This window comes from Chrysemys picta, chromosome 11 (genome assembly GCF_011386835.1).
Source record: "Chrysemys picta bellii isolate R12L10 chromosome 11, ASM1138683v2, whole genome shotgun sequence".
Lineage (NCBI taxonomy): Eukaryota > Metazoa > Chordata > Testudines > Emydidae > Chrysemys > Chrysemys picta.
The window spans coordinates 17,311,258-17,333,228 of record NC_088801.1 but is presented as its reverse complement, the minus strand read 5'-3'; the positions used below and the strand labels follow the sequence as shown (position 1 = coordinate 17,333,228).

Sequence of the window (21,971 nt, the reverse complement as noted above, 5' to 3'; positions counted from 1 at the left end):
TAACATGGCATAGTTTCTTTTGGGTCTAACTCATAAGGAAGATGGCTTGAAGGAGAAGTAGTAGTTAGGGAGACATTAGAATTTAGGCAGGATTATTTAGAACATAATAAACTTTTTCCTTTGTGGGCCAAATATGCCTTACTTGTCCAATCCCATCATTACACAGAAAGGTAAGCTATTGTGAGAGATATTAGTGGTGGGAAGAATTTTAAATGTATTTTCCTCTCATTGTATTCACACAAAGCAATTGCACGTGTATGTTTGGTCCTGTCTGCCAAGGGTATGATCAGATCTTTGTCTGGCTCCCCCAGTTACCTCTATGAAAGGTCTCTGGCTAGGCATTTTGGGAACACTGTCCTCTGTTGTATTGACGGCCTGTGACCCAACTTCTACAACATATGCCACTTACAATGCAAATCAAGTTCAAAAGCACAAAATATGTTTTCTAATGGCATTTAATAAACCTCTTATCATCTGATGTTTTTTCTAAAAGTGGCAACAAGTACATCTGAAATGAATTTATTTTAATATTTTGTCCAGTCTTTGCTGAATTTCTTTTTTGTCTGGTTCAGGTCTGCTGTAGTAACTATAGGGATAAAATATACTTGATTTAAAAATTAGTAAAACCGTGTAACTTCACAGCAAAGCTAAGCATATTTCTATTTAAAAATATTAAAAAAAATTAAATTAACTTTGAAGGCTCATTACAATATTCTTATACATTCAAAACATCTGAAAGGCTAAAGCAGCTGAAAACCTATTATAGTTTTCAGCTCAGTCATAGTAAAAATGCTTATCCAACTGACATTGTGTTGATTTAAAAAAAAATCTGGGCTGAGAACTGTTACAGGTTCTATCTTAATCAGACTTGTGAATGATTAACTTCTTCAGACAGTGGCTTTTAATGGATACTCTTACTTGGTCACAGTTAACACAATGGACCTCATTCTCCCTTGCCATGCAGCTTGTATAATAATTTACAATAATTCAAACTGCGTGCAAAATGCTCCCAAGTCAGAATGGTAGCACTTTGCAAAGTGCATACAATCATTTTGCTGGTGTATATGATGTATTACCATGCCCAATGGGTCAAGTTAATCCCTGATGGAATGTCATGAATTACACCATGGACTAATTTGGTCCAGGGGGACTACTGTGCCTCAGTGATGTGTCCTAGTAAGTGAAGGTAACAATCTGCTTAGAGTGAAGTACACAATTTCTTCATTTCTAGGATGGGGGCCTATTTAAAACAGAAACAAAAACTTGAAAAACAAAACAAAACAAAAACTCAAAAACTCCAGATAAACTTTGTTTTAGACACCCATGCAACAAATGGCTGTGCAGTGCCCTTAACCTTTTTTTGTCATACATAACAAGCTATTTTTTGTTTTTGTGTTTTGTTTTAAATTGAAAAAATAGTATTTTGTTCTTCATTGCAGAATTTTTCAAATATTCACATATTTTATCTTGCATCATGCTAAGATACTCTTAGGGTGACCATCCTGGCTTTGTTTCATTAGGAAATCCCTCAAGGAAGCTCTCTTCCTAATATTTCTCCAAGACACTTGCTGGTAATACTCAGAAGATTCATGTACCAGAAAGAGAAATCTTTTTATTAGTGAAAGCATAGATTTTTGGGTTCTCAAGGTCTCCAGGAATTTATAGCTTGTTCTGCATTCAGATATAAGATTGAATGGGGAGAGAAAATAATTTCTTTCTATCCTTCTGATTTGCAGACGGCTGAAGTAGATACAAGGGGGCCCCATATTGTTTCATTGTGTGTATTTTAATGTTGATTTTTCTACCAGACTGTAATTACGGATAAACAGCTCTTATGTGCTTTGCTCATGAAATATCCTTAGGCATTTGTTTTGCAATTAAAAAGTCAAACCCCCTCAAAGCATATGCTAGTTTTTCCACTAAAGCATATTAAAGCAGTGAAGCAATGCAAAAAAGCAACTGACTATTTCCACTGGATGAGCTAAATCCTTAAAACAGGATTAACCAATTTTGTAATTTGCGTATGGTGGGATCCCTCGCGCCAACAACCGGGGTCTGTCAGTGTTACAGTAGCATCCATGCAAAATGCCTTAAAAAAAGGGTTGTGTTTAAAAGCTACATATTTGCATGAAAGGTGCTATTAGTGTATTTGTTCTACCTGTGCATTTTCTATAGATGTTTAGAGCTCTGATATTCAAGCTGGAAAACAAAAACAAATAAAACAAACAAAAACTTGATTAGATTAAATGCAAGATCCAGATTGTTTTGATATACTTTACTTAGGTTTTGCTAATATTAGCTGCATGAAAGTACTCTAAAATATGATTGCTTGATTAGAAATACCATAAGTTATTTGATAGGTAGGTACCATGATGAATGGAAATTGTTCCAATGATTAAATTTGTGAATGGTAAATAGTTTAGGAAAATGGCAAAAATGCCTATGATCATAAATGCTTATGTAAAAGCTGGATTGCAATAGGTTAGAGGTAAAAATGTAACTTCTCTGGTAGGAGTCGTCTTACTGCAGAGTTCTTGAAAATTAGTGCCATGTAAAGAATGGAAATTCTGTTTCACACAGGATTTCAAGATTTAGAAACTTTTTATTCCAATCTAGAATAAAACCTGAAAATTTTGAAATTTTCTGGAAAAAAAAATCCTACAAAATTATTGGGATTGTTTGAAATATTTCATTTCAATTTTGACTTTAAAAATATTAATTATATTATAACACAAAATAAAATGATAAAACAAAAAGTTGTTTTGGGGGAAAAGTCAAAACATTATCTGAAAATGTAGAAACAGAATGTTTTGAAACAGGTTTTTTTTCAGAGTTTCAATTTTAATGGAACTGCACTTTCCAATGAAAAACTGTTCTGCTGAGGTTTTTTCTGATCTGCTCTACTCCAAACCTAGATTTGCCCTGATTCCCCTTTGTGTTTTGCTTCTCTGACTCCACAACAACTTACCCATGAAAAGAGAAGAGTCCCTCAGTCAAGTTGAAGGGCCCATTCATATCTGTACTCTCTTGCTTAGTCCTTTTTATTTTATTTCTTTCTGGGCCAGCTTTTCCTGTCTCATATTCTGTACTTCCCAAAGTGGTGGCATTGGTCTGCTAGATGAGAGTCACAATGAGCTACCTTAGTGGCCCAATTTGGAAGTATACCTCCCATTTTAACTTTTCCTTTGAACAAATCCTATTTATCTAAGTACTTATATCACCCTGCTCACTGTAGTATCTGAGCATCTCACAAGCATTAGTGGATTTTATCCACAATACATGTGACACTGGAAGGTATCATCCCCATTTTACAGGTTGCGAACTGAGGCACATGGTAGACCAAGAGACTTGGTCAGCATTACATAGGAAGTCTGTGACTGATCCAGGAACCAAATGCAGGTCTCTTGACTCCCAGTCCAGCATCCTATCTTTTAGCCCAGGTGGGGGCAAACTTTTTGGCCTGAGGGCCGCATTGGGTTTTGGAAATTGTATGGAGGGCTGGTTAGGGGCAGCTGTGCCTCCCCAAACAGCCAGGCATGGCCCGGCCCTCGCCCCCTATCCACTTCTCACTCCCTGACACGCCCCCACCCCCCCGGACCCTTGCCCCATCCAACCACCCCTTCTCCCTGTCCCCTGACTGCCCCCGGAACCCCTGCCCCTGACTGCTCCCTGCCGCCCCATCCAACACCCCCTCCTTCCTGACTGCCCCCCTGTGACTCCTGCCCCCATTTAACCCCCCGGTTCCTCATCCTCTGACTGCCCTGACCCCATCCACGCTCCTGCCCCCTGACCACCACCCCGAACTTCCCTCTATCCAACCCCCCAGGACGCACCGGTGGCGGCTGCCCGGCTGGAGACAGCCACGCACCGCACAGCACAGAGCACCAGGTCAGGCCCTGGCTCTACAGCTGCGCTGCCCCAGAAGCTCACAGCCACGCCGCCCAGAGCATTGCACCTGCAGCGCAATGAACTGAAGCTGCGGAGGAGGGGGAACAGCAAGGGAGGGGCCGGGGGATAGCCTCCCAGGCCAGGAGCTCAGGGTCCGGGCTGGAGGGTCCTGCGGGCCGGATATGGCCTGCGGGCCGTAGTTTGTTCACCTCTGTTTTAGACCATTCTTCTGTTTCACATTGGTTTAAATGTACTTCTCGGATATGACTTTCAGTATGCATCAGCAGATGCCAGTACAGAAAATATGACCTCATTGTTCCGTGGGCCTACACTAATATAAAGCATTTGCAGCATATTAACCTTTAAGATATAACCCATTTTTGAACAGTACAAAGTAACTTGAGATGGGACATAACACAATATGATATGAAAGTGGCTTCTGTCTACAGACGCGCACACACACACAAACACACGGGGATATAAGAACAGACAATTTGCAACTTTCATATCATAGTAGGGATTTTAAAAGATGTATAGGTCAGGTTATGCTTTGCCATTGCAATATCCGTGCCTGGGCAGATTTAAGCAGAGAACTCAGTTTCAACTTAAGTTTCCTGACTAATTATCCCATCATTGAGAGGGGAGGGGGCTAGTTTTCTGGCCCAAGATATGTGTGTGGTTTGGGGCCATCCAACCCAGTGCCACCAACCCTTGTGGAATCCTGCAGATACTCACACATCTATGGTGGGCCACTCTGAAGCATCTCCTGGACCTGGCAGAATTGTTCCTAAAATAACTTTGCTGACACAATCTTCTCATTTGTGCCTGGGCCAGCCCTTCTCAATGGCACGGAGTAGGCTCTCCAGGGAGCTGATGCTGACTGTCAGCATTATTTTCTGAGGAAAGAATTCCCCAGGGCTAGACAGAGCATTTCTCTCTCCCTTCTCTCTGTGGGAGCCTTGAAAGGACAGAGATTCCACAGGTTTAGGGAAATAGAGCATACTTCCTCTTAGATTTCTCTCATCTCCTTTGTCACCTGCCCTCACCCTCATGCCTTTACCAGTCAATCTTGTCTTCCCTATTAGGGTGGTGATTGATTAGGTGAAATGATGCAGTCTAAGTTTTAGCCTTTGTTCTTTTAGTTGTAAAAATGTTTTTCAGTGTAGCCAGTTGTTGGTGGGTTATGGAGAGTTGAGTATCTGGCTGCTTCCGGCTTCTTCCATGAGTCTTGGTCTATGCACTTGCACCGCTTACTGTTTTAATGAATCCTCCATTGCTTCTTAAATTAGTAGGATATTGGGACTTTACTGTGACTGGCTCATGGGTACTGAATTCTTTCACTCTCCCCCTTTTCTAAATTTATCTTGATTTTATTTGCCCATGCTGAAACTCAACCTCTAAAAAAAGTTTTGTTTCGTAGGACATGTATATTCACATATATATGTATATTTGTGTACACACACATATATCAATTGAGCATTATTAGTTTCATATTTGCCTACTCTTGCCGTTTTTACCCCTTCTTTTTCACCCCTTGACTGGTTTAATTAGTTAAATTTTTAACAAGTAAACTTTTATTTTAGTGATATTTAAAAAGCATATTTTAAACAGTTTGTATTTTGCTGTACAACATAGTGCTTCAGGTGTGCAAAGGTGGGAGAGGTGTTGGAGTTGAATCATTGATAAATGTTTTTTACTTAAGCAAAGGAAGCGAGGCATCTTTCAGCAAGTTAGTTATCCATCATGATGGCTTTAGTTGCAAAAAACTGCTCATGTATTGTAAGCAGATCAAGAAAGGGGGACAGGTGATATCTACTTTGGAATTAATATGGGGATGGGGTGTCTATTGTCCGTGCCATTTATTTAATTGAAGATAAAGTTCTTGGACTGAAGTGTGAACTGAAACTGTGGTCAGGGAATTACATTAACTACTACTCCCTCCTCAGGATTACCACTGTATGTATTTTTAGATCTAGATCAGGGGTCTCAAACTCAGATGATCTCGAGGGCCGCATGAGGACTAGTGCATTGGCCCGAGGACTGCATCACTGACACACCCCCGCTTGCTGCCCCTGGCCCCGCCCCCACTCCACCCCTTCCATGAGGCCCCACCCCTGCCCCCATTTCAACCCCTTCCCTGAAGTCCTCACTCCAACTCTGCCCCCTCCCTGCCTCCAGGGGAGGCAGGAGGGGTGTGCAGTGTGGGGGGGCTCAGGGCAGGGAGTTGAGGTGCAGGAGGTGTGCAGGGTACAGCAGGGAATTGGGGGTATGGGTGCAGGAGGGGTGCAGGGTGCTGCGGGGGCTCAGCGCAGGGAGTGTAGGAGGTGTGCAAGGTGCAGCGGGGGCTCAAGGCAGAGAGTTGGGGTGTGAGAGGGGTGAGGGGTGCAGCAGGGGGTTGGGGTGCAGGGTGTGGCAGGGGGCTCTGGGCAGGTGGTTGGAGTGCAGAAGGAGTGCGGGGTACGGGCTCCAGCCCGGTGCTACTTACCTAGAGCGGATCCAGGGTGGCAGTGCCGCGCACCGCAGCCAGGGCAGGCTCCCTGCTTGCCTGCCCTGTCCCTGTCCCTGCTCTGCTCCGCTCTGCTCTGCTCCGCTCTAGGAAGCAGCCGGAGTCCCTTGGGGGGGGGGGGGGGGGGGGGGGGGAAATGGCACCAGGTGCTGCTCTTGCTGCTCCTCCAGGTACCTCCCCCAAAGCTCCCATTGGCCGCGGTTCCCGGCCAATGAGAGCTGCAAGAGCACGGAGCCCTCTCCTGCCCGGGGCTGCAGGGACATACAGTAGTTCAGCCGCTTCAGGGAGCGGTGTGGGGCTTGTGGCGGCACGGGGTAGGTGGGGGGGAGGGGGCGTGGGGAGCTTGGCGGGCCGCACAAAAGAACCCCACGGGCCGCATGCGGTCCGCGTGTTTGAGACCCCTGGTCTAGATCGTGTTTGCTGAATGGAAGTGAATTAATGAAGTGAATAGAACTCTCTAAGTGAGAGTGTTGTTATGGGGTGTATGATGTGTGTTATTGTTCACTCACCAAAGAATTATAATGCACCATTTGCATGGAATTTTGTATGACAATCTAGGCTTCTTGAAATTCTGTTCCTCATAGGTTTAAGCATTGGGTGCAAGGGGGTCATATTCTTCCCCTCGCCCAAAGTTTTACTATCCTCACCCTCAGGGTGGCTATAAGAATAGTGTGTTCTCTCTACACATTTTTTTGTTTTAATGTGGTTGCATCACTAATATTCCCCAATAATGGACCGAATTGAAAAATGCCCATCTTGCCTTTCTTAAAACAATTTAAAAAGGTTATTTCCTGTCTCTTTATTCCTCTCCCTGCTCACTCTACTTAACTAGCACTGGTGTCTTTTGTTTCCCTTTACACTATTGGAGTTAAGAGCCTTCTCTTTTGTACCTCCTGCATACTATGTCTCTCCACTCCAGGATCTTTTAGGACAACATCCTCAGATGGTGTAAACTGGCATTGCTCCAATTGAAGTCAGTGGCACTACACCAGAGTACACCAACTGACAATCTGCTCCCCAATTTCTCTTCAAATCCACTAAAACCATATATTTTATTCCTTGCGTATAACTCTGAGAGAAATTCTCTGTTGTTTACTGTACACAATAAGAGCTTGATTTATACAGCCCCCCTCTTAATAAAACAAATAGGCTTACATGAAGTCAAACTAAGGATCTGAATGAGGATTTCATATCACTAAGGGTTTCAGGATTGGGGTCTAAAATTGTAAGTAATACTGAATTACAAAATGCTACAGAATGTGTTTATGAATAGGGTAGGTAATGAGTTCTTGGCTTCTTCTGTTGTTAGTTTATTAATAAAGTAAAAATATAGTAACAAATATGTTTTTAAATATTTCTAACCAGAGCTGCCATGGAGTGGAATAAAGTTGATGTGCAAGGTTACAGAAAAATGATGAACAATGTAATTTAGGTGAAGTTTTCCCATAAAGCCAAAATCATTGGCTACATTGCTACTTGTTTCAATGGGACAGTTGATGCATAGGTTGATTTGATTCACTGACATGGTGTCAGGCTGTCATGAAACGCAACAATAAAGCTCAATGCCTTTAAACATTTTTAGGAAATATGGCAGAGAGAGAGCTCTGCCAAGACGGTTACCACGGCAATGTCGAAGAATGCTGCAGTGACATGCGAGCAGAGCATTCTCCCAACTAGTGAAAAATGATCTGCTTTTCATGTGCTTCTCTTTCCATAGGGAGAAGTTGTCTGTGGCTCAGCTGCAGCGGGAAGTTGCGCGAAGTAAGAGTGAAGGGACAATGGTAAGTGTTGGCTAATATCTGTTTTGCAATTCCAGTTGTTCCCTTTCTATTCAGGCCTCAGACACATTTCACCTTCCTGAGGGTGGCCACTGAAATATTAGTCTTGCATTAGGCTTAATGATGTTTTTGCCAGTGATGATTTTGGAAAAAAATCAAAGCTATTCCAGAAACACCCTTGCCTTGGAAATACTTATATTAGGCTGAGAAATAGTCTCCTTTGCCTTGGTGATGGGCTCTGCTGGAAATTCACACTGAGACTTAGGCAAGCACCACTGTGAACCTAAATAGGCAATATCAGATTGAGAGATTAGGTTTGTTTAGTCATCAGTTGCCCCTCCCAAGCTGTGAAAAATGGAAAAATTAAAGTAAGGAAGATTAAAGAAAGAAAAGAAGACCAGTTTGATAACTTTATAAATTTTAAGCTTTTAATTTATTTTTTGCTTTTCATTGGTTGTCTGTTTTCCATGTATTAAGCTTGTGGGATGAAGATTGTGAGTTAAAAACGGGCATGGCTGGTTTTAGTTAACTATAACGTCAATTGATAGCATGCCTTATTGTAACCCACACACCTCCTGGGTGTGGTGTTCTGTCCCATCTAGTGGCACTGAGACCACTTAGAGAGCGAGGGAGATTAACGAGTCTGCTCTACAGCCTTGACAAAGAGCCATGTGGCTTTTAGCTCATGTGGTAGAGGCTCATGCACTAAGTTCCAGAGGTCCCAGGTTCAATCCCACTTGCCGACAACCAGAGTTTGTCGGCGTTACGTTATCATACTAAAACAACATCAATTTTGCCCCAACCATTTATTGACACTGCCTAATTTATTTGAAATCCAGAGAACCTTTCCTATCTGAGAAGGATTCTATTTATCCCTGTCTTCACCTGAAAAGTCTGAGGGACCCACGGGATAAAGCAGACATGTTCAGGATTCCTAAAACAAAACCCATTTCCCTTGGACATGTGCATGAGGCTGCCACTGACTAAAATGGAATCATTTAGTTGGATCTGAAGACAGAAATTGGCCCATAGTTTGTTAAACTAAGTGGAGAGAGTCTGAAATAGAGACCCATATGAGGAGTGCATGTGGGCATGTAAAAACTCCATTAGTCCTGTGATGCAAAGTCTTGAAAACCTTAACATTTCAACAGTTCCCTTTTAAATATCTATATCTATCTATCTAAGCCATATTTAATGACCGGTATAATAAAATGAGAGAGATTTGGAAGGCATAATTGGCAGCATGCAGATAAAGATGAGTTTGATTCTGAAGCTATGGTTTTAATAGAAGCTGAAGCTAGACAAATTCTAACTGGAAACAAGGAGCAAATTTTTAATAGTGTAACTGACACTGCAATTAACCATTGTAAAAAACTTACCAAATTGTTATGGTGGATTCTACATCACTGCCAATTCGTAGATCAAGATTGGGTTAGAGCATATCGTTTAGAAAAAAATATCCAAACAGGAATTAATTCATGGAATTCCAGTGTCCTGTGTTATGCAGACAGTCAGACTAGATGGTCACAATGGTCCCTTCTGGCCTTATAAATTATGACTCTACTGTATGTATTGGAGCAGAGCTCATATACAAGCTGAGGAAACCAAATACTTTCCAGTGTTAAATCATAATCTAGGAGTCTGTAACTCAGACAAAACTCCCACTGACTTCAGAGAGAGTTTTGCCTCATGAAAGATGGCAAAGATCAGGCCTCAGGTTTGCCACTGTGTATTAGTTTTCAGTATAAATAATTTTACATAAGTACAAAGTACTGTTAACTTGATTGAAATGTTTCCTTTAATTTTATAAACTAGTTTTCCTTGTAGGCATAGAACTAATGCAGTATCTTAAATGTTAAGTACTTCTTGTGGGATAATTCTAGGCTCTTTAAATAAGTAATATTAACCTTCTAGACATACATACTTTTTGAGTACATGTGATTCCAGAGCATGCTTATCATACGTCAGGTAGAAAAATCTACGCTATTTGGATTTGCTTCCCTACACAGGGGGATGCTAGTTAATTTCAGCCATAACTTATGACCAGCTGTTGTCTCCTATGTACAGCCCAAGGAATTATAGACAGGAAAGACCTGTTGCACTATCTCGTCCACCCACCATTACAGGAATCGCTGCAGTGGGGATTATTCAGAAAGAGCAATAATTAAAAGTAAACATTAAGCATGTGTTTTAGATCCTATTTAAGCTGTGATATCTTTGCTCTAAATATGAGTTATACACATCTGTATAAATAACACATGTGGTAAGCAATAATGAAATGCATCTTTACGAGGAGAGACTGTTGAGTGCCACTCATGGTGAGGTATCCCATCTTTTTGCGAGAGAAGAGATCAGGAGGAAACAATATATGATACCAAGCTATCAGACTCACATAGGAAATGCATTTTTGTAAGTCCTTGGCTCCCAGAGTTACATTATCTCAGTGTTCAATTTATTCCTGGCAGTAGATATACCAGGAAATGCTGAGGTGAAAGGATTAAAATGAAGATTTTTTTTCCCTTCAAGCTAAATCGTCTCTTCCAAAAAATACATTTTACTGATATAATAAATACATTTTTACACAAGAATTTTATAAAAACTGGTGTGTCACAACTAGAGTTCGGTGAATGTAGGGAATACATTATTTGATACATATGAAATGGAAAAATAGGCTAAACTTATCTGTGAAGAGTTTGATTTGCTTAGATTTATTTATTGTTCACAGTTTTTTTACTGGACCATCTTCACAAATAATTTTTGATTTGTAGAACTGTCAAATTGCACAGAGACTTTATTATTATGTATGTTTATTACAATAATGCCTCAGGGACAACCAAGAAAGGAGGCCCCATTGTGCTAAGCACTGTACAAACAGTATAGTGGATGGTCCCAGCCTAGAAGAGCCTACAATCTAAACAGACAAGACAGACGCAGGTTAGGGTAGGGGAAAGGGTGGAACACAGAAGTAGAGTGAACTACTTGATGGTAGCAAACATTAATTCCATATGTTCGTTTGTTTGAGTTGGGTGGGTTTACGTAAGAGGGGATAAACTAAAAGGAAGGGAAGGGAGCGAGGAGGACTGGGCAAGGAAGAAGTGGGGAAGGTGTCGTGTGAAGCTAAGGTGAAAAGACTAAGGGACGGGGAGCAAGAGAGTTGAAACAAACAGTCAGTCAGCACAGCGCAGAGAATTCCAGGCAGAGCTCTGGAAAGTTGTCCGAATGTCCAGAGATCCTCTAGAAAAGGCCCTAAAAATTTATCTAGAAACTGAAACCATGACTAGATCTCCAGGCTTCATTTACTGCCCTTACTACATAATTCTTAACCATGCACATTTAAAGTCTTGAGTTAAAAAAAAAATTAAGATGTCAAAGGCATTTTCCTTCACAAAAGACTAAAAGCTACATTATACCCTCAAATATGTGCATCTCTCATTGAAGCCAATGAGAAATGTGTAAATATCTGTGATGGCAGAATTTTTATTTTCAAATTTAGGAGCTTTAAAAATAATCCAAGTAAGAGTTTATTCCAGAACACAGAAGTATATGGAAACATCTGAAATAATCAAAGAAGTTGTTTCCTCGGACTCATGTAACTTAAAAATAACCAAATAATATTTTACCGATCTTTCATCAAACACCAAAAATAAGAAAACATCTCTTCGGGTTCAGCACAAGACTAAATTTCTTGAACATTGAGTGCCTGAATCAGGAACTTGCAATGAAAATGCCTTCTCAGCTGTGTGTCACTGCAGCAATGTTCTAATTATAAAACAGTTGTTTTGGAATTGAAAACCTAGAGTGTACTAAAACTATACAAAGTGCACCACAGTCTGACTCACGTTCATATTCAAAGACAAGTAAAACTTCAAACACTTTTGTGTCTGTTTGTATATATGTGCACTATAATATATTTGTTTACTAGTCATTTTTATTAGTTTCCTGCATCTAAGTATTATAATTCTAACCAACTTTTCTTTAGTTCATTGACCAGTAACCCACACAGAATAAATCCTAGTACTCAATCAATTTATGAAAGTTAAAGTGGTACGATATTGTCTTTTATGTCTACATGGGTCTCACTTAGGGTGGGCCTTAGGCTCTGATTTACCATGTTTCCTGCTGTGGATTTAAGTAATGCAAAGTGATTATCATGGCTTCTTCCTTGTATCCATCTATTTCACACCTGCACCCTTTTGTTAGAAACACACCATATTAACTGAATATAAGGTCCCCACTGAATAGGTTTCCACCCTTCTGTAATCCTCCTGCATTAGATTGATTTATGAATGTATCAGATTCTTTGTTAGCATGTAAACCACTAATTAATTTAAAGCCCTCTGTGGAAAAATTAAAGCCCTGGTTAAGACTTTCAACAGGCTCAGATGGTGCTAATAATGGGAAAACAAGTTATATTAATGAGTTTTTAAGTGAGCCACGCTATTATTGCTTTACAATGAATTTTTAGCATAAACTAGTAGACTGTAAGTTTAAAAAAAGGGGAGAAGGGTGAACTACCAGAAAACAATTTGATTGTTATCATAAACTGAGTTGTATTTTATCATTCTTATTACAACTTCCTTGCATTAGTTCTTTGTGTATACACAAGAGTCATGGATGAGAGAACAAGGATAAAATATGAAACAAACTGGATCTTTACCTAAAACTCAAACCAAATCTTTTATTTATTTATTCAGGTTTGAAAAAGTTTGACTAACTCTTTTTGTGAAATCTTTGTCATCTTCATGTGACTCTGAACTTGTCTGTTCCATCTGGAGGCAGAAGTGCTGAAGTACAGAGAGCGGTTATGTCTCCATGGTTTGAACTTCCTCAAATTTCAGGGAGAGGGTGTGGTTGGTTGCGTCCCCCTCGCTCAGATCTGTGTTCAAACTTGGTGTTCATTTGAAAATTCAAAACAAAACAGATAATGCTGTATACTTTTTTTAGGTTCATTCAGGACCAGTAACAGTAGCAGGGAATAAAACTGGAAATTAAAGTAAATTCCAGAAAAGGTCCCTTGTAAATATTTTTTAAAATTCAGCATTTCTTGCTCCCTATCTATAGAGAGAGATTTATCGCTCCAAGACATTCCAGTGTGGACTAAACTGACTCCATCATTATGGAGGCTCTTGTTTTTACTCCTTCTCCTTCCTCTCCTGGCTGCCTGTACCTCTCTCCAGCTGTTATCACTGTTCTGGCACTCTGTCTCCAGCTAGGGAACTGAATATGTAGCCTTCACCAAGGCTGATATTAATGCTGCTCCATTAATCAACTAGCAGGTAATGCTTCTAAAACCTGCATGGTCAGCATTTCCAGATAGCCAGCATGTGACATCTGCAATGTGCCTGGTCCTTACCAAGGAGTGGGAGTCCTGGGTTTGCTCTTGAACTTGGGTCTTACACATGGCAGCATAATGTGCTGCCTGCAGCTTGGAAACACTTTTCTATCAAAGAAGTGATAAATCTGTGCAATAGCCTTGAGCAACTGGAAAGTCTGTTGATGCAGAAGCATTGAGGTCATTCAAAAATAGATGTTGTTTAGCAGTAAATGAAGTGTTAAAATATGAGCTAAAAGAGGCTAAATTATCTTTTTGCAATTGCAACATTTATGTCCTTCCAGTAACTCAGCTTTCTGTGCTTTAATTAAAAAGTAGCACATAATGAGGCAGACTCACTATTTCCGTTGAAGTTCCCTGACTTGAAATTGAGTTATATTCACTTTTTGTTTAAATATTACATTCTTTCAGGTTTCAGCATGTTGTATTTTGTCATGGAATAGCTGCATATTTAAATGTATCCCTTTGAACATTAAACACCCTAAAAACAAGATGAAGCCTGCTCATCCATCCATCTTGCTCTTTTTTCTCTGTTAGATAGTCTATTTACACTACTTCCTACCTCCTCATTAGAGCTACATCACATAGTCCTCATGCATGTAGAAACTCAGTGACTTTAATGATAGTTATTATCACTGATAATGACTGACCAATTTCTTTAGAAGTTTAGCTTAATGCACCTGGACCTCATTAATTTCTATCCTTCAGTGGGCCAAATGTCCTTATTTACAACTTTGCAACCTTATACTCGTTCATGGGGTTTCAAATATGTTTACTGAGATAAGGATTTGGCCCCTTAATTCTTCATGTTAAATATGTTCCTTTTTATTTGCTCCAAATATACAGATGTACAGACAGTTTGTTTTTACTGGTAGTTTCTTAAGAAGAATATTCTTCATAATTTAAAAACAGAATGTTTCTGGCATTTCAGCGCTCATTTAACAACAGCAACAACATAAAATAAAATAGCCACAGTATACTGAGTTTTCCTGACACTAACCTATTGAACGCTTGATAATTGTGTAGTCTCTGAGTTCTTCTGCTCTTCAAAGCCAATTTTAGTTTTTCCTAGTTAATTAATTTCAGAATTTGGTTTACTCATAAAATTTTTCTATAAGAATGTGAGGAACATGCTGATTATAAATTAATTTACTTTCATTCTATTATTGTTTTAAGTGTAATAGGAATTATGTGAGCACATACGGGAAGGAAAATATCCCTGTTGTTTTTTTCAGTTCCTACAGTTACTGATTCTGGCTTTCAACCAGAAGAGGGAGCTATATTCATTTAAAATAACATCCATAACCAAAGCTCAGTTAAACTACAAACCTTCTTCAGCATATTCAAGGTGGAGTATTGGTGACATTGTAGTTCAAAACACCGTGGGACAAATCCTAGTCCCATTTGATTTCAATGGGAGTTTGATTTGGTCTTGTATTGTTAGTAGATCAAAACCCCAATATTTAAAGATCTGTTTTCAGCATTCACAATTGTAAAGCATAATACACTATCCTCATTTTCAGTCTTGGTTAGGGAAACAGAGGTGGTAGGCAATAGGATTATTCAAAATATAGTACTGAAAAAGGAAAAACAAGCTTTGATATAAAAGGTCATGTTGTATAAGGCCTGAATGGAAAACAGTCAATTTGTAAAAGTACAGTGTGTAAAGTAAATTGCCCTTGGGTGGAAACTGGCATTTACACATTAGATAACCCATGCAGGAGCCAATCCAGGCAGTGCAGCAAAAGTGCAGGAAGTCTCACACTATCCATTGGGTATGTTTAATATCCGAGTAGAAGTTGCCTTTAGCATGCAGCAAATCCCATTTTATGGCTAGGAACAGATGTATGCTGCTCTAGGCAATACCTCACTTGCTAATACACACTAATAACAGTGAACTGTGGCCACTTTAATATTTTAAAGGTTAAGCTCTGCAATCCTGAGCACCCTCAGGCAACGGGATGGATTGGCAATGGGCACTTCAGCATTATTGGGTTAATATTTTTACAAAGGATGACCTGAAAATAGCCACTATTTTGAAATCTAAGGAATAAGTAAATGTATAAGCATGTTTTGATAGAATACTAGGTTATTGTGCTGCTAATGGAACTTGATTAATCAGAAGATTTCTTTAAATTCTTTAAAAAAAAAAGTATAAGTTGCATAACCATTTGAATTTGATGCAAAATATAAAGAGAAATCTACTGATAAATAGTGAAATTGCTATGGCATATTTGGAATAAAATTTTTTTTTAGATCTTCTAGGAAGATTCTTATACTTTTAGTATGATAAATTAACCAGTTTGTTCTCTTGATTAATTGCCAGAATATTTCTGTGGCATTTATATTAATACAGAAGCAATGCTTTATTCAAAATAATGTGTTCACCGTTTTAACGCTGAGAACACAGAAAATCAGTTACATTTATATTTTTAGCTAAGGGTTCATTCATTTTATTTATTTTAAAACAAACCTTTTTACGGGTACTGTTAATTTCTTGGTTTTTAGCCTTCACACACCCTTCGAGCTAAATAGACGCTGGTGTAAGTCTGCGTAGCTCTGTTGAATTAAAGTTCTATAAATCTGTGAAGATACCCTGATTTACATCAGCTGAAGATCTGGCCCTTAATGTCCTGGTAGCCTTCTATCTCAGTGAATGCAAGACCTTTTGATTATCACAATAATATATGTACTAACACTTGTCATAGTTTGTGGTTTCTTATCAGTACCACTTCATAGTGAGTTGAATTGGTTACTGATTCATCATGTAACGCATGAACAACACATAGGAGGGGACAATGGGATAAATCCCACTCTACTAACTCAAGCAATAGGTCCCATTGAAGTCAAGTTAGGTGAGCAGGATTTGCTCCAGTATAGGGAACAAGATCTTTCAATGCCTGTCAGCTAAAGGTGAACTGAACTTGTTTTTCTGACTATTTATTTAATATGCGCTTTGCAAACCTAAGAGGTAACCTTTAGTCTTATAAATGTGACGCAAAAGGAGAAGATATTGAACAGTACGGAGGGAGTGGGGTGTGGAAGAACAAAGGTTAGAGCAAGAAGATTATTTAGTCTTGGCATTGGCACGCCTTGTTGGTTCAATTAAATGTACAAATGCAAATCTATATCTTTAAATGAATGAAGCACTGTTGAAAGGTGCCAGATTAACTGAAAGTCTGTGTTTACCCAAGAACAAGTGAAACACAAACAGTGGAAATAAAAGCTTTATCACACTGCCCTGTCCAGGGCTCAGCTCTGAGCTCTCTATACTGTGAGAGGGTAGTTCATGCTCCATGGCCCATTAAATCTTGGCCTCTCCAGTAATTGTGATAGTGCACCCTTTGGTATTCCACTGAATATGTTACAATGAAGATTTCGTCACATAGTTTCCAAGTCTGGAATTGAGACAGAGGCATTCTGGTGTGCCCTGTGGGCTGAGATTGACTATGTCTAGACTGTGGGAATGTCTCTCTGATGTTTGAATTGTATTATTTCCATATCGCTTGGCGTGATGCACTGTGCTTTTGTAATTCTTCTGAACTTTAATAAAAAGTAAAGTACCATCTTACATGATACATACGTCTAATTCCCAGTGCCTTACCCGGCTGTAATCTGCCACCACAGTGACTTCCTCCCTCATTCCAAACCATAGCGACAAGCAATGCTTTGTGTGTACAATATAATGGTATATGTCTTAACATGTTTAGATATCTACCAAAAATGTTTTTTTAAATAGTGGTTTTTTTAGTACTCTTGTTATCAAAAAGTCACAATGGGGTATATTCTCACCACCCCTTTGGGGCGCAGAGGGCTTGGGAACACCACTCGGTGAGAGCACACATCCTGCATGACTGTCCCTTTGCATGCTGTCACGTGAGGTGGGGATGCTGAGCATTTGGCAGGGTTGGGAACAAAGTCTGCAGCCTGAGGACAAGATTCCTCCCACTCCCTTCTTCCCAGTTTGTTGCTTGTTCACACCTCATTCAGGAGTTCTGGGTTCAACTTTCAGCTCTGCCACAGATTTCCTGAGGGATCTTGGCAAGTCATTTAATCTTCATGCCTCAGCTGCCCCCTTTGTAAACTGGGGATAATGATACTCCCTTTCTCCCACCATTTGTATGTCTTGTCTGTTTAGACTATAAGCTTTCTGGGGCAGGGACTGTCTCTTACTAGATTTTCATACAGTGCCTAGAACAACTGAGATAAATCTCATTTGGGTTCATTAAGTGCTACTGTAATTTAGATGGTTGTAGCCCAGTTACAGGTTGGGCGTTGGAAAGTGGATATGACTCAATATACATAGCCTTCATAAGAACAGGTTTGTAATAGCTCTTTATACCCTGAGTTTGAGAGTAGGATTCCAGTGTGATCCTACCTATTTAGAAGCTATTCCTGAAGGTAAGAGAGAAGTTATCCCCCTTTGGGAGCATTCTAAGTTTGGCACCTATTAACCTCAGCCCTGGACCAATGACTGGCCTAGTTTCCCATTTAAGCAACTTTGTTCTTGACTTCACAATGAGAGCGGAACCTGATTGTGTGATTGTCTCCGGAAATGTAGTGTTATGTAAGGTTGCCTTATGCTGTTGATGATAAACCACTGCAAAAAGGAAAATATGTGCAATTTACTGCCAGAGATTCCATAGAGGGGAAAAATACATGTCTTAACTCAAAAGCTGAAGAATCTCTGATACTAAAACTAGATCTTGAATCTTGCAGGTATTTTAAATTAATTTCTTTCACGTACTGGATGTAATATATTAGACTACAAGAAAAAGAAGTGTTCACATTAAGTAATTTGTAGGAACGGGAATAAAGCTCTTGCTGTAGGTCAATTTTTTTGGATAATACCTACCATTTGGGTGCAGTCTGGCTCTTCAAAAGGTACAGAAAAAAATTAGCAAAAGTGAGCCTCCAGAAAAAAACATGACTCTATCATAGTCTCCCGAGATAGGGGAGGAAGTGCAGTCCAGAGGCCAATACAGCAAGAAAGCAGAGTTTTCTTAGCACCAGTGCACATATTAGAAAACTGGAAATGAGCATACTCTTTGGTCCTTGATTTTTCAAAGATTTAAAGAAATGAGCTAAATGCTTCCTTGACACATATCTAATATTTCCCTGTTGACTTGCCTTTGCTAGGATTGATACAGGGAAGAATTTGACAAAATTTCTGTTAAGTTATTGTCTTAAGAAAAATCTATTTAATATTTCAGGTATCTTCTCACTATAGGGATTTGATATCAGACTTGAGATCTGGGTTGATTGATAACACATTCTTGTTATGTATTACAGTAACTGAGTTCAAACCCCCATTATGCTAGCCACTATACAGACACACAGTAAGAGATATTTTCTGCCCCAGAGAGCTTACAATCCAAATAAGGACAGATGCAGTATTGGGCGTATTATTATTCCACTCTTTGTTGGATGGAGGACTGAGGCCCAGAGAAGTGACTTACCCCAGGTTATACAGGAAATCTGTGGCAGAGCCAGTAATTAAACCCAGATCTCCTGAAACCCATTCCTGTGTTTTTAATCACTAGGCTATCCACGTTGAAGATACTACTATGCAAGAATTATGAGGCCGGTAAAGTTAATTGGTAATTCAGTGGTGATCTCATTTATTTTGCAGCAACAGTAATAAACGGTTCAAGCAAGTAGCTGTAGTACCATTTCTAAATGACAAAGCTGTAAAACCTGCTGCAGGTGTGTAAGACAACACCTCTGAAAAGTGATGCAGTTGGGACACTGTACAAAGCAATTTCACACTTAAAAATTTGTGCATGGTTAAAATGCTCTTAACTGACTCTTAAGCTGAAATAAATGTCAAAATAGTTATCTTGCTTTGCATCAAGTCAATGTCTACAGATTTGTGTAAGACTAAGTAATGGGTCAGAATAAATGGTCATTTGATATGATTAAACAAAATGCATAATATATGGCAATCAATAGAGATGGAAATGGCAAAACAAGGACTAAGGGATAGAAGTCTCCTATCTGTGTAGGAATTTTATCACAACAGTGAATCTAGCTCAGCTCCTCCAACAAAGAAAAGGGACTGTTTGAAAAAAAGTTTTTAGTTTAACTCCTGCTGCTATTTCATCTCCCAAGGAAACAGGAGGTGGGCCTGGAGGAGTAGAGAACTGTGGGCTAATGAGATAGCAAAAGAATAACTTAGAACATAATTTGGCCCAGAAATGCTGAAAGTATGGGTGGAACTTCAAGTGTAATTATGTTCTGAAAAGTAATTCTGCAAAATGCCATCATGTGACTGCAGTTATATTGTCTCTTAATTACTGTATCCAATTTGCCCGGATTACAAATAAAAAGATGTTCTTTTCTTCCACATACCAGACCTGCGAACTCAGCCTGCTATCTGAAAGTCAAGCTCTATTCTTTCTGATGCATTCATCTTCAGCAATAGTAAAGATTCTGCAATAGGAACTCTTTTAAAAAAATCCTGTTGAAGATGCAACAAGAAAATAATCTTTCACATTTCCCCATTGTCCATAGCTGTGATGGCTCTGCAGTGCTCATAGGAGTGAAAAAACTGTAAAAAAGTGTTTTTTTTTTCCAGAAAATTAAGTATATAGGAGTGTTGAATCCATAAATAGAGCAGTTGAGTAAATATGGTGCCATTTTTTACAATTACTTTTCTAAGTATAAAAGGACTCTACAAATGAACACAGGAAAAATTTAATAAACTGACATGTTCATGAGCAGTACCATAAAGAACCTGGTAAAAGGCTATGTGGAGAGGTGGCTGGTAACAAGCTATTGTTTGATATATCAGCTGAGTATGATGCATAGAAATGTAAATGCTAAATCTGTGACATTAGACTACCTCAAATCCTTTAGGCTCTTATAACATTGCTAATCATTCTAGGTTTTTTCTTGCGATTGGCACAATAACCTCAGAACCGCTTGATGCTTGCATAGCGTTATAGCTCAGTTATCTGCTTGGTAGTGTCTCTATTGGCAGGATTCGCATGTGTTTATATTAAAAGGAAAAAACTCCAAAAATTGCATTACATTTATTTCTGTGTGGCATCAGGGCAGCAAACATATGCTGCTTTTACTGTAAGAATCTCTATTCATCAATCTCCCTGTCAGAATGACGCAAAGTTCTACAGGTCCACCCTATTAAATCAACTATAATCCTTATAATATTCCTGATGTCATTCCCATTGTGTGCATGCCACACACAATGTCTTGCCAGCTCCTATCTCACCTGTACAGATCCCAAGAATAAAGGATCTGTACCCACAACAACCTCATTTATGTAATCCTCATATAAGGGTTACTTGTGTTTGTACTGAGTGCAAATGGAATGAGGAAATAATCATAGGATTGTCTAGGACATGGAACTATTTTGGTTTATCTAAAGTATCTTGTACCTGCAGCCAGGCATACCTGCAGTATTGTTCTATATATGACCTGTAAGCTGCAGCTGAGACAAGGTAGTGAAGCAATTTGAAGGGAGTGCTCCTTTTGGAGATCTCTTGCATTTTACCCTGCAACGGTTCAGCCCAAATACAGTTATTTGATCTAAGAGATATGCCAACTGATTATGGCAAAATCATTCACTTTATGCCATCATGGTAGGAGAACATGTTTGTTCATAGCATACGTCAGGGAACATGAGGTGAAAATACTGTGTGCATACTTAGAGGGGGATACACTGTCTTGCATGATGCACCTTGAGGAGGCTCATGTGTACTGTTTATTCCAGGTGGTGTCTGTAATAGAGTGGTTTGCCCCTTTAAGGGTCAGAGGACCTGGTGCCAGCCAGCCCTAATGGATTATCAGACCTAGCTGGGAGAGGGATCAGGTGATTCCTATAAAGGGCTGGGAAAGCTCAGTTGGAGGGGGAACAGTGGAAGGAAAACTGGCTCCTGTGACTGGCCCTGAGGGAGGCCAAGGCTTCTGGGTCTCCTCAGCCTATGTTGGTCGGGGGAATAGGTTTGTTTTGTCTTGTCTTATTTGGTGTGTTTTTGAATTAATAAATGGTGGCCTGAGGGAGGGACCTGAAAAAGACTTGGGCATAGTGGTAGTCCTTCCTGGGCTGGAGGGGACAGGCCAGCAGCCTACTCTGTATTTACTATTCATGTTGTGATAGCTCCCAGAGGCTCAGTCAAGCTAAATGTATCTTCTTGTTTGAGTGCTTACTCATGTCCATTCCACGTTAGGTGTGAATATGCTGTATGCACCGTCGCCGGAGATTTTTCCCTCAGTGGTGTCCATTGGGCCATCTCTAGCACCCTCTTGTGCTGCATGCTTATGCGCTGGTATAAGGGGCACTGCCACCCTCCACCCTCTCAGTTCTTTTTTACCGCTTGACAGGCGCTCAAGGCATTATTCAGTGGTTTTCTATTCAGCTTAGTTTTATTCGTCATAGTTAGCAGTAGTGTAAATCGTTAGTCAGTCCCCCTCTCTTAGCGTAGTGGGGCTCCCTTCACCCCTGGGT

General features: G+C 39.8%; 1 protein-coding gene across 6 annotated transcripts in view; it reads left to right on the top strand.

Moving 5' to 3' along the window:
• Positions 1–21,971, top strand: part of NCKAP5 (NCK associated protein 5) — a 605,695-nt gene that overhangs the window by 282,549 nt on the left and 301,175 nt on the right. For 5 of the 6 annotated variants that reach the window (XM_042855509.2, XM_065560497.1, XM_065560498.1 and 2 more), the window contains one exon: positions 8,112–8,175. The exons of the other annotated variant lie outside the window; for it this stretch is intronic. In XM_042855509.2, the coding sequence (XP_042711443.2) occupies positions 8,112–8,175 (64 nt within the window). The remainder of the gene's footprint in view (positions 1–8,111; positions 8,176–21,971) is intronic. 6 annotated transcript variants of the gene reach the window in all.